Source organism: Macaca mulatta, chromosome 1, assembly GCF_049350105.2.
Source record: "Macaca mulatta isolate MMU2019108-1 chromosome 1, T2T-MMU8v2.0, whole genome shotgun sequence".
In the NCBI taxonomy this organism is placed as follows: Eukaryota; Metazoa; Chordata; class Mammalia; order Primates; family Cercopithecidae; genus Macaca; species Macaca mulatta.
This window is the reverse complement of record NC_133406.1, coordinates 54,717,443-54,730,991: the sequence shown is the minus strand read 5'-3', so window position 1 is coordinate 54,730,991 and position 13,549 is coordinate 54,717,443. Positions and strand designations below refer to the sequence as shown.

Below are 13,549 nucleotides of genomic sequence, written 5' to 3'. Positions count from 1 at the left end.
TTTTTTGTAGAGACAGGATTTCACCGCATTGCCTAGGTAGTCTCAAACTCCTGGCCTCAAGTGATCTGCCTGACTCTGTCTCCCACAGTGCTGGGATTACATGCATGAGCTACTGCACCTGGTCTTAGTCTGATATTAACTGTAGAATTTTCTTAACTTTTTGCTGGTGAGAACCCTTTTCTTGATTTATTTCCTTAATGCAAATAGTAGAAGTTTCCATTTTTTGAAGGACTAAATTAAGAGAAATTTCTATACTTAATGGTTAAACTTCTTGTACCCAGTCAGACCACTGCTTCTCTCCTTTCTCTTGGTGACCATACTCCCTCTTTTATACAATTACCTCACATCCAATTATATCTTTCCATTTTCTATTTAGAACATTAAGCAGCAGGCTTCCTATGTTATTACAAGCTACTAAACATATTAACTTGAGATAGCTATTTTTCAGGTTTTATATTTTGCTTTTATGTTATAATTCATATGAATCTATTAATAATGAAGTGGCTGAAACTTTTACAGTGACAAAGAAACTTTGACAAGTAACTAAAATTACCTGATGAATTATTGAAGCATCCCCTGGTACATTACAGCTCTCAGTTCTTCCTGTCAACAAATAGCCATAAACTCCAAAGCAAAAGAAGTCCTAGAATTTGGCCCTATATCTATAAGGCAAGATGAAAGAAATAAGCTGGTACCTGGCTGACTCAACAACAGTCTGATTAAAAAGGGTCAATGACGACAGGCATGGAAACTTTTATCATCAGTATATGTAATTTTCAAATACTTGCTAAATTTGGTAATATATTTGCCTCTTCTAATTTATTTACTTTCCGTCTTTAACTTCTCTAATGGCATGTAAGGTTGTACTTTAGTTCTATAGAGATGATCTAAAAACTGAGATAAGTTACAATTTACTTTAGCTTTTTTGTCCATGAATGCCCTGACTCTTACAACTTTTGACTCAAATGCAATATACTTCTGAACTGCAACATTTGAAAATTTTATTGATTTATGTATTTATTTATTTACTCTAATAGGGATGTGCTTTTAACTTGAGCCTCTACATCCCTAAAGGCCATAGGTTTCAGAAGGGCATTGACAATGGTGTTAGATGACTTAATCAACTTGTTAAACACATAATTCCCTTAGCCTGATTTTATAATTGTCTACTCTTTCTCCCCAGAGGAATGATCCAATATATAGCCCTTACCATTCCTTCATATTTATGTTTCAATCTATTGGTCACCTTTTTTATATGTAAAAATAACAATTTTATTATTTCCATAGTTGTTTCCCCTATTGTATAATTTTCATGCACAGATACCATCCACTGATTGTTATTAATTAATAATTGGAATTATAGCTCATCTCTGTGTAGAGCCTACCCTTGCATGGTGGACTGTCCCAGACAGCAACACAAATAGCTGCCAAACATCTCTGCCATAAGTTATTCCTTCCCACCAGAGGAAATAGTTCATTTTCTAGTCTCCGATTCCAGTGACGTAAATTGAGAAATCTAGTGTTGAACAGTATAGCAAAGTTACTTTAAAGCCAAACTGCCTGGTTCATATCCTGGCTATAATGCCAATAAACTAACAAGCTACTTAACCTCATTGCCTCAGTTTTCTACTGATCATAAGAGTAGTATTTGCTCATTTTTTCTTAGGGTGGTGGTTGTGAGATTTAAATGGATTATTTGTGAAGTGTTCAGAATGGTGCTGGACACAGAATATGTTATTATTTACAGCAATTTATTATCAGAAGTAACAAATGAGATATGGGGGGTATTGTTCTCTAACATAACTAGGGAGCTGGCTCCTCTTTGACCACGAGTGTTGGGCATCTCAGATACCACTTTTCATAACCCAAACTATACTCTTTTTCTTGAGCTTGTGTGGCCTAAGACCACAATATATTCTATGCTAAAGGAGGAGGTATTTTGTTTCTCCCCTTTAGTGTTTTGCTTTGTTGAAATTGTTACAATTCTCTAACACATTTTTTTTTCATACAATCCACCCCTTTCCTAAAAGTCAGTCCTGAATTTAGTGGACCCAAATCTGAGAAACATACCACATTACACTTCAAATAGCCTTTATCTTGATTACTGAGGATCTGTGATAGATTAAACATGTCTGATCTTTATCTTAGACTATTTCTTAGGAATCTTTGTTTCATCATACAAACATATCTGCAAGCCCACCTATCAGCCCTTTCGACATGCCTGGAATTATCAGTACTCCAAAGATGAACACAAGAAGCGTGGGGGTGTTGTATTTCCAGGATCAATTTAATTGGTGTTTAACATATGATTATCTTACAAAGAATAATTTAAGGTCTTAAGCGAGTGTTTAATTTACATTTGCTGACTTTTTATTTTAGGAGAGAGATAAAGCTGCAAGAATTATTCAATCAGCTGTAATCAATTTTCTAGCAAAACAAAGATTGAGAAAAAGAGTTAATGCGGCACTCATCATTCAGAAATACTGGCGAAGAGTCTTAGCACAGAGAAAATTATTAATATTAAAAAAGGAAAAGCTGGAAAAAGTTCAAAATAAAGCAGCATCACTTATTCAGGTACAGTATCCTGGACTAATTTTTTAATTTAAAAACTTTTCATGATTTTTTTAAGAAGGCAAAATGTGATGAAGTTTTCAATGATTATATTTTAGAATTCTTTATCTAATACTTCATTTAACAAATATTTACTACCCAAAAGCTCGTTATGGTGCTCAGCAGAAGGCTGAAACATAATTGAAATGCATTTGCTCTGAGAAAGCAAACATTCTAATTCCGTACCTCTTGCTGTCTTCTTTGTTGCGTCTTCTACTCTATGGGACATGCTGGCATACTCAACCATTCTACTTTGTATATCCACATAACCAACCAGGTCCTTTTTTATCTTTGCTATGAGTCCTGGAAACTTCTCTTTGGAACAACTGTACACATTTTTCTCTCTAATCCACTTAGTTGGCATGTAACGGAAATAGTGCTTATAATTATTCTGTAGAATACCTATATTATTTTTCTTTTTAGGAAAAAATATTTAATATTAAGTTTAGATAATATGGTCTTCACAACTATGTAAATTAGTTTTTTTATATTAAATTATATTTTATAACATGAGAGATGTGCATTATTTAAATTTACTATTTATAAATGCCATTGAAGCTTCACCCCATCAATGTATCTGATTTATAAATTTGAAAGTTTTTGTGTCTGGCTACCATTATTGATAAATGAGGGGTTCTCTGACTTAAATAGTTGTCTTTTTAAACCTTTTTTTAAATGTAAAATATTACACATAGAAAATTACCCCAAATAAAAATATAGAGCCTAATGATTTTTCACAAAATGTATACCAATGTAAAACCACCTAGATCAAGAAATGGAATATTGCCAGTGTAGCAAAAGGCATTTTTCAATTAACTCTCCCATCCCAGCTCAAGCTAACCATTATGCTAATCATACCATTTTCCTAAGTGTTTTCTTTAAACATAATAATTTAGTTTCGCTTACTTTTTGAATTGTTACAGATGAGTTCAAACCATATAAATTCTTTGATGTGATATTATTACATTTTTTGAGATTTATCAGCGTTGTTGAGTATAGCCATGGTTTAATTTTTTTATTTCGTATTCTACACTATACTTAATCTGCTCTATTTTTGATGAACATTTGGCTTTTCAGTTTTGAGTGATTATGATTAAAGGTATTATGAACATGTCTTTTGGTGTGAAATGTGTTCAGTCTCTTCAATTGTACTAGGAGTGCAATTGTTCTTAAGGCATATAGGCATACCTTGTTTTATTGCTCTTTGCATTATTGTGCTTTGCAGCTATTGAGTGTTTTATGAATTGAAGGTTTGTGGCAACCCTGTGTTAAGTAAGTCTGTCAACATTTTTTCCAACAGGATATGCTCACTTTATGTTTGTGTCATATTTTGGTAATTCTCACAATATTTCCAACTTTTTCATTAGTACTACATCTATTATGGTAATCTGAGATTAATGATCTTTGATAGGAAGTGTGAGTGGTCTAGATAGAAGATGAAACCAACCACAACATTCCCATAAGCCAAAGCCTAATCCAGAGAAGGCCCAAACTCTATTCAGTTCTACAAAGGCTGACAGAAGTAAGGAACCTGCAAAAATTTTGAAGTTAGCAGAGAATGGTTCATGAGGTTTAAGGAAATAAGCTGTTCCCATAACATAAAAGTGCAAGGTAAAGCAGCAAGTGCTGATGTAGAAGCTGCAGCAAGTTATTCAGAGGATCAAGCTAAGATCATTAATAAGAGTGGCTACACTAAACAAAAGTTTTCAGAAGACAAAACAGACTTCTATGAAAAGAAGATGCCATCTAAGACTTTTGCATCTAGAAAGGGGAAATCAATTTCTAGCTTCAAAGATTCAAAGGAGAAATTTACTCTCTTGTTAGGGGCTAATGCAACTGGTGGCTTTAAGTTGAAGCCAATGCTTATTTATCCTTCTGAAAATCCTAGGATCCTTAAGAATTATGCTAAATATACTCTGACTGTACACTATAAATGGAACAACAAAGTCTGGATGACGTACATTTGTTTATAGCAGGGTTTACTGAATATTCTAAGTCAATGGTTGAGACCTACTACACAGAAAAGAAGATTCCTTTTAAAATATTACTGTTCATTGACAGTGCCCCTGGTCATGGACATGGACAAGGAGAGGAATGTTGTTTTCATGCCCGCTAAAACAGCATCTATTCTGCAGTCCATGGATAAAAATTAATTTGAGTTTTAAGTCGTATTATTTAAGAAACACATTTTTGTAAGGCTATGGCTGCAATGTATAGTGATTCCTTTGATGGATCTGGGTAAAGTTAATTGAAAACCTTCTGGAAAGGATTCATCATTTTAGGTGCCATCAAAAACATTCATGATTCATAGGAGGAGGTCAAAATATCAACATTAACAGGAGTTTGGAACAAGTTGATTCCAGCCAACTTTCGTGGGTGACTTTGATTGGTTAAAGGTTTCATTGGAGGAAGTAATTGTGGATGTGGTAGAAATAGCAAGAGAACTAGAATTAGAAGTGGTGACTGAAGGTGTGCTGAATTGCAGCAATCTCATGATATAAGTTGAACAGATGAGGAGTTGCTTCTTACAGATGAGCAAACAAAGTGGTTTCTTGAAATGGGATCTACTCCTGGTAGCCAAATGTGGTAGCTCATTCCTATAATCTCAACAACTTGGGAGGCTAAGGTGGGAGGATGGCTTGAGGCTAAGAGTTCGAGATCAGCCTGGGCAACAAAGTGAGACCCCATTTAAAAATAAAAATAAGCTGGGCATGATGGCTCATGCCTGTAATCCCAAGCACTTTGGCTGAGACAGACAGATCATGTGAGGTAAGGAGTTTGAGACCAGCCTGGCCAACATGGAGAAACCCCATCTCCACTAAAAATACAGAAATTAGCCAGGCATGGGGGTGCATGCCTGTAATCCCAGCTACTTGGGAGGCTGAGACAGGAGAATCACTTGAACCTGAGAGGCAGGAGTTGCAGTGAGTCAAGATCACATCATTGTACTTCAGCCTGGGAGACAGAGCGAGACTCCGTCTCAAAAAATTAAAAAAATAAATAAAATAACTAGCCAAGTGTGGCGGCACACACCCATAGTCCCAGCTACTCACTCAGGAGGCTGAGGTGGGAGGATCCCTTGAGCCTGGAAGTTCAAGGCAGCAGTGAGCCATAATTGCACCACTGCACTCCAGCCTGGGTGACACAGTGAGACCCTAACCGTTAACAACAACAAAAAAAAAATCTACTTTTTGTAAAACTTAAAACAGTGTATAAATTTAGTTGATAAAGCAGCAGCAGGCTTTGGGAGGATTGACCCCAATTTTAAAAGAATCTCTACTCTGGGTAAAATGCTAATAAGTGGCATTGCATACTATGGAGCTGTCTTTTCTGAATAAGGAGTCAATCAATGCAGCAAACTTCATTGTTGTCTTATTTTTTAAAAAATTGCCAAAGCCATCTTCAACAACTACCATTCTGATTAGTCAGCAACCATCAACATTAAGGTAAGACCCTCCACTAGCAGAAAGATTACAATTTGCTGAAGGCTCACATGGTTCTTAGCATTTTTTAGCAATTTAGTATTTTAAAATTTAGATATGTACATTGTAGTTTTTTAGACATAATGCTTTTGGACACTTAATAGACTGCAGTATAGTGTAAAGATGACTTCAATATGTATTGGGAAACCAAAAAATTTGTGTGACTCACTTTATTGTAATATTTGCTTTATTGTGGTGGTCTGGAACTGCACCTGCTATATCTTTGAGATATGCCTATAGGTATTTCAACTTTAGTGGACACTGCCCAAGAGTTGTTTAAAGTACTTGCAAAGATTTAAAACCCACCAGGTGTTTATGACCATTCACATGACTCCATGTCTACATGAACATTTGGAAATTGTCTTTTTAATTTTAGCCATTCTGGTGATTATGTAGTAGTATTCAGAGTAGTTTTAATTTGATTTTTCTTCATTAATGATGTTGAACAACTTTTCCATTTTGGAAATCTTTTGTGAAGTATTATTATGAGCATCTTTTAAAACTGTTTTAGTTTGTTTGCCTTCTTGTGAATTTATAAAAGGGCTTTATACTATGATCGTTATTAGGCCTTTATTTCATATGTGTGTTGTATCTTCTCCCAAGCTATAACTTACTGTTTTATATCTTACTAATGAAATTTCTTGTTTTTCGTTTATGGTTAGTGTTTTTTGTGTACTATTTAAGGAGTGTTTTCTTGATCTTCTTTATCTTAAGGCCTTGTAGATGTATGCCTACGTTATACTCTATAAGCATGAATGTTTTGTTTTCCTCATTTTGATCTCACCTAAAATTAATTTTTAGATGATTTGTTTTAGAAGACATTTAAAAAATATATGGATATGCAGTTGTTTCAACATGTTTTACGGAAATTACCATCCTTGCCCTGTTGCCATGGTACCTTCAGTATACATTATGTATTCTTTTTTTGTTTCTTCTACTTCTATTTTAGATTCTGGGGATATGTGAGCAGAGAGGTTACATGGGTAAATTGTGTGTCACTAGGCCTTAGTGTGCAAATGATCCTGTCACCCAGGTATTCAACATAGTACCTGATAGTCTTCCAACCCATACTCCGTCTGACTCGCCCTCATCAAGCAGTCCCAGTGTCTGTTTTTCCCATCTTTGTGTCCATGTGTATTCAGTGTTTAGCTCCCACTTATAAGTGAGAATATGTGATATTTGGTTTTCTGTTCCTGTGTTACTTCACTTAGGATAATGGCCTCCAGCTGCATGCACATTACTGCAAAGGACATAATTTCTTTTTTTTTTTTCTTTTTTTTTTTATGGCTGCATAGTATTCCATGGTGCTTATGTGCTACATTTCCTTTTTTTGAAAATTACCATTTATTTTAGGTTTAGGGGTACATGTACAGGTTTGTTATATGAACTCCAAAATTTGAGTCAGATTTCAGCTAATTTAGAAAGTTTATTTTGCCAAAGTTGAGGATGTACACCCATTGCACTGCATCAGGAAGTCCTGACATGTGCCCAAGGTGATCGGGGCACAGCGTGGTTTTACACATTTTAGGGAGACATGAGACATCAATCAATATATGTAAGAAGTACATTGGTCTAGTCTGGAAAGTCAGGATAACTTGAAACAAATGCAGGAAGATCCGAAGCAGGGAGAGGGCTTCCAGGTCAGATAGGTGAGAGACAAACAGTTGTATTCTTTCGAATTTCTGATTAGCCTTTCTAAAGGAGGCATCAGATATGCATTTACCTCAGTGAGCACAGGGATAGCTGAATAGAATGGGAGACAGGTTTGCCTTAAACAGTTTCCAGCTTGAGTTTTTCTTTAAGCTTAGTGATTTGGGGGGTCCAATTTATTTTTTTTTCACAGTTATATAGGTAGACTTGTGTCATGGGGGTTTGTTGTACAGATTATTTTTGTCACCCAAGTATTAAGCCTAGTACCCATTCATTATTTTTCCTGATTCTTTCCCTCCTCCCACCCTTCACCCTCCAATAGGCCCCAGTGTGTGTTTCCCTCTATGTGTCCATGTTTTTTCATTGTTTACCTCCCACTTATAAGTGAGAACTTGCAGTATTTGGTTTTCTGTTCCCATGTTAGTTTGCTAAGGATAATGACCTCCAGCTCCATCCATGTCCCTGCAAAGGGCATGATTTCATTCTTTCTTATGGCTGCATAGTATTCCATGGTTGTGTATGTGCCACATTTTCTTTATCCAGTCTGTCATTGATGGACAGTTAGGTTGATTCCATGTCTTTGCTATTGTGAATATTGCTGCAGTGAACATCATGCGTGTTTCTTTATGATTGAACAATTTATATTCCTTTGGGTAAATACCCATTAATGGGATTGCTGGGTTGAATAGTATTTCTGTTTTTAGGGCTTTGAGGAATCACCACACTGTCTTCCACAATGGCTGAGCTAATTTACACTCCCACCAACAGTGTATAAGCATTCCTTTTTCTCTACAACCTCGCCAGCATCTGACTTTTTCACTTTTTAGTAATAGCCGTTATGATTGGTGTGAGATGGTATCTTATTGTGGTTTTGATTTGCATTTCTCTAATCATCAGTGATGTTGACCTTTTTTCATATGATTTTTGGCCGCATGTATGTCTCCATAGTGTGTATGTACCACATTTTCTTTATCCAGTCCACTGTTGATGGGCATCTTGGTTGATTCCATGTCTTTGCTATTGTGAATAGCTCTATGATGAACATATGGATCCATGTATCTTTTTGGTAGAATGATTTCTTTTCCTTTGGGTATATACCCAGTAGTGGGTTTGCTGGATCAAATGGAAGTTCTCTTTTAAGTTCTTTGAGAAATCTCCAAATTGATTTTCACAGTAGCTGAACTAATTTCCATGTCCGCCAGCAGTATATAAGTGTTCTCTTTTCTCTGTAACCTTGCCAGCATCTGTTTTTTGACTTTTTAATAACAGCCGTCTTGATGGGTGAGATGGTATCTCTCTGTGGTTCTGATTTGCATTTTCCTGATGTTTAGTGATGATAGGCATTTTTTCATAGATTTGTTGGCCGTATGTGTGTCTTCCTTTGAGAAGGGTCCATGTCCTTTGCCCATTTTTTAGTGGGATTATATGTTTTTTGAATTAAGTTCCTTATAGATGCTGAATATTAGACCTTTGTTAGATACATTGTTCACAAATATTTTCTCCCGTTCTGTAGGTTGTCTGTTTATTCTGTTGATAGTTTATTTTGCTGTGCAGAAGCTCTTTAATTAGGTCCCATTTGTCAATTATTGTTTTTGTTGCAATTGCTTTTGGGGACTTTGTTATAAATTCTTTCCCAAGGCTGATATCCGGAGTGGCATTTCCTAGGTTTTCTTCTAGGGTTTTTATTGGTTTGGGTCTTACATTTAAGTCCTTAATCCATCTTCAGTTAATTTTTTGTATGTGGTGAAAGGAAGGGGTCCAATTTTAATCTTCTGCACTGACAATTTATTGAATAGCATATCCTTTCCCCATTGTTTGTAATTGTCAACTATGTCAAAGGTCAGGTGGTTTTAGATATGTGGCTTTATTTATTTCTGGGTTCTCTACCCTGTTCTATTTGTGTAGTAGACATCAACTATTCTTATATGGGTGATTCTAGTATTTCTTTCTATTCAGTCGGTCCATTTGTCTATCTTTGAGCCTCGCACTGTGGCAGTAGGTGAAATCTGGATATCTCGTAAGTAAATCCTCCTTCTTTGTTAGTGATTTGCACATGATTTCTCCCAATCTGCAGTTTGTCTTTTTATTCTCGTAACAGGGATTTTTGTTCAGCAGAAGTATTTCATTTTGATGGAATCCAATTATCACTTTTCTTCTTTTATGGATTATGCTTTTAGCATAGTACTCTAAAAGTTTTATAATTTTTCATTCTAAATTTTGACCTATGATGTATTTTGAGTTAGTTCTCATCTAAGGTAAGGGTTAGGTCAATGTTCACTCTTTTAATATATACATGTCCAATTATTCCGACACTATTTGTCGTAAAAAACTCTTCTTTCCACATTGAAATGTCTTTATACCTTTGTCATAAATCAGTTGGTCACATGTGTGTTGATTGTCTGGACTGTATTGTTTCATTAATACATGTGTCTATACCTTCACTAATACCACAGTTTCTTGATTACTGCAGCTTTAGAGTAAGCCTTAATGGATATTGTGATTCTTCCAATTTTATTCTTTTTTCAAAATGAGTTGGAATTTTCTAGTTGCTTTGTCTTTCCATTTAAGTTTTAGGTTAGTTTTTCTATGTCCTCAAAAAATATTGTCAAATTTTGATTGAAATTGCATCACATTTACAGATATTTTGAGGTGCCCTGATAACTTTACTATGTTGATTATTCTGATTCATAAAGGTGACATATATCTCCATTATTTAGATCTTTGAGTTGTTCATGATCAGATTTTTGTTAGATTCATACTTCAGTATCTTATTTATTTTGAAGCTATTATAAATAATATTGCTTTTTAATTTCAGTTCTCATTTCTGTTTTATAAACATTCATCTTTGTGTGTTAAGCCTTTAACATATAACAGGGTTAACTATTAATCCTGTTAAAAAAAAAACTCACTTATTTCTATAAAGTTTTTATGTTTGTTTTTGTTTTAGATTATTTGAGATTTTCTACATAGACAGTCATGTTGTCTGCCTTTCTTTCCAATCTAAATACTCTTTCTATTTTTTATTTTCGCCACTTATTTTATTGGCTAAGAATTCCAGTATGATGCTAAATAGGTGTGGTAAGATTCAATATCTTTGCCTTGTTCACACATTAAGTATGATATAGGCTGTAGTTTTCTTGTAGATGCCCTTTATCAGGTTGAAGGAGGCTCTGTTTCTTAGCTTACTGAGAGTTTTATCACGTATAGATTTGGGTTTCATTAAATACATTTCTACTTCAATGTATATATTAACATTTATTGGGTTTCTAATCTTACAGTGAACTTATATTCTAAAGATAAAATTCAAATATTAGTGATGTATTTTTTTATATGCATTGATATTTTATTAATTCCACTTGCTAGTATTTTATTGAAGAGTTTTGCATCTGTGTAATGAGTTGGGAAGTTTCAGGGTTCTTTTATGTTTTCTGGAAGAGATTGTTGACATTTGGTATTATTTTGTCTTTAATCATTTTAAAAAACTTACTAGTGATACTATCTTAGAGTGGAAATTTCTATTTTATTTTTTTTTCCTCTTTTTACTTGACATAATTGTGCATATTCATAAAGCACATAGTGATATTTTGATACAAATACTGTATAGTGATCACATTAGGACAATTAGCATTTTCATCATCTCAAACATTATTCTTCTCTGGATTTTCTTTTCTTTTTCTTTTTTTTTTTTTTTTTTTTGAGACAGGGTCTTACTCTGTCGCCCAGGCCAGAGCGCAGTAGTGCAAACATGGCTCACTGCAGCCTCAATCTTCTAGACTCAAGCCATCATCCCACTTCAGCCTCCCAAGTAGCTGAGACGACAGGCATGTACCACCACACTCAACTAATTTTTATATTTTTTGTGGAGATAGGGTCTCACTAAATTGCCCAGACTGGTCTCGAACTCCTGGGCTCAAGTGATCCTCCCGCCTTGGCCTCCTAAAGTGCTAAGAGTACAGGTGTCAACTACTACACCTGGCCAGATTCTGTTTTTTAAATTTGTATAGAACTATTTATCTTTGATGAGTTTTGGCAGTTTCTAATTTTCAAAGAATTGATCCATTTCATCCAAGTTGTTGAATTTACCATATGTATATACAAAGTATGTGTTTAATGTCCTTTTGATGCCTGGGTAGCCTGAAGTGATATTCCCTTTTTTAGTCCTGATATTGATAATTTGTATCTTTTCTTTTCTTCTTTGTCAGTCTTGCTAGAGTTTTAACTCTCTTGATCTTTTCAGTGGACAACCCTTTGGCTTCATTGGTCTCTGCTCAGTCTTTATGATTTCTTGTTTTGATTAATTTTGCTTTTCTTTCTACAGTTTCTTTAAGTATAACCTTGAGTAACTGATTTGAGTCCTTCCACTTTTAATATAACCCACTAATGGTATAAATTTTCTTCTAAGTACAGGTTTAGCCACATACTACAAATTTTGATATCATATTTTTTTTTCATTCAGTTCAAATAGTTTTTAATTTCTCTTGAGTCTTTTTCTATGATTAAAAGTTTCAGAATATGTTATTTACTTTCTAAATGTTTGGAGATTTTCCTATTATTTTTCTGTTAGTGACTTTTTGTTCAATTCCCTTATGACCAGAGCACATACTGTGATTTCAATTCTTTCCTATTTGATAATGTTTCATTTGTGACCTGCAATATGGTCTATCATGGTCAGAGGTTGACATATCATGGTCAGAGGCTGACATGGTCAGAGCCAAATTTGGCCTACCATGTGTTTTTATAAATAGAATTTTTTAGAATATGGCTACAACTATTTGTTTATGTGTTATTTGGGAGCTGCTTTTGTACTATAATAGCAGAATTGACTTGTTGCAACAGAATTGACCCATATAGCTGAGATATTTGCCATCTTGGCTGTCATCTCAATTCTGCTATTGTACCATACCAGTGTATTTTCATTTTGGTTAGTGTGCTTTTCAGTTTTACTATTCTCACTTGGTTCTTACTCATATTTTTGATGTGTTTACTGCGACTTTCTATGTTTCCATTAGTTTCAACTTGTAGCATTTTTACTTTATCTGCTCTAAAGTCGTTGTCAGTTAATTCCAATTCCAGTATCTTTGTCATCTCATCACTGGCGTCTATTGATTGTCTTTTCCTGTGCGAGTTGAAATTTTTCTGTTGTATGTCAAATAATTTTTAATTGAATTCTGTATGTTATGAGACTCTATGTTTTGTTTAAATACTATGGAGAATGTTGATATTTTAGTTTTAGCAGCTAGTTCACTCGATTGGGTTGAGGCCATATGTTCTCATCAGCCTTCCATGGCATAGCTTCAATGACAGTTCCTTTTTGAAAACCTTTACAGTGATGTTTGTATCATATCAGTTTCATTATGTAACACCCAGAAGCCAGTCTGAGATCTAGATTGTGATCTGTATCTTATTCAGTTCTTAAAGACTATAGCCTACTGTGGTTGAGATCCACATTGTGCACAGCTTGGTGGTGAACCTAGAAATTCATAAACAACATTATCAGATTGCTTTCCTGAGCTCCCCAGTCTCTGCCATCTCCCTAGTACCCTCTAGTTCCTCAGGGCTGCCTTGTTTCCTCCTCTGACCAGAAAACTGGAGATTGAGTTACACTGCTCTACTGCATTATTTCCATGACTGTGCCCATATCTGAAGCAGAGAAACTCTTTTGTAAGTGGAAAAACAAAGTATGGCTCAGGTTATAGTTACTGGGAGAGATGAAGAATTCGGCTGTTAATGCAATCAACCTACGACAGATATCTGTGGTAGAGTAGAAAGAACACTTGATTTTGGTGTAATAATCTAGGTCCTAATAT

General features: G+C 34.9%; 1 protein-coding gene across 2 annotated transcripts in view; it reads left to right on the top strand.

The window, feature by feature from the left end:
• ASPM (assembly factor for spindle microtubules) overlaps positions 1-13,549 on the top strand; it is a 64,700-nt gene that overhangs the window by 25,689 nt on the left and 25,462 nt on the right. For both annotated transcript variants that reach the window (XM_015118889.3, NM_001104535.1), the window contains 1 exon segment: positions 2,380-2,574. In XM_015118889.3, coding sequence (XP_014974375.3) covers positions 2,380-2,574 — 195 coding nt within the window.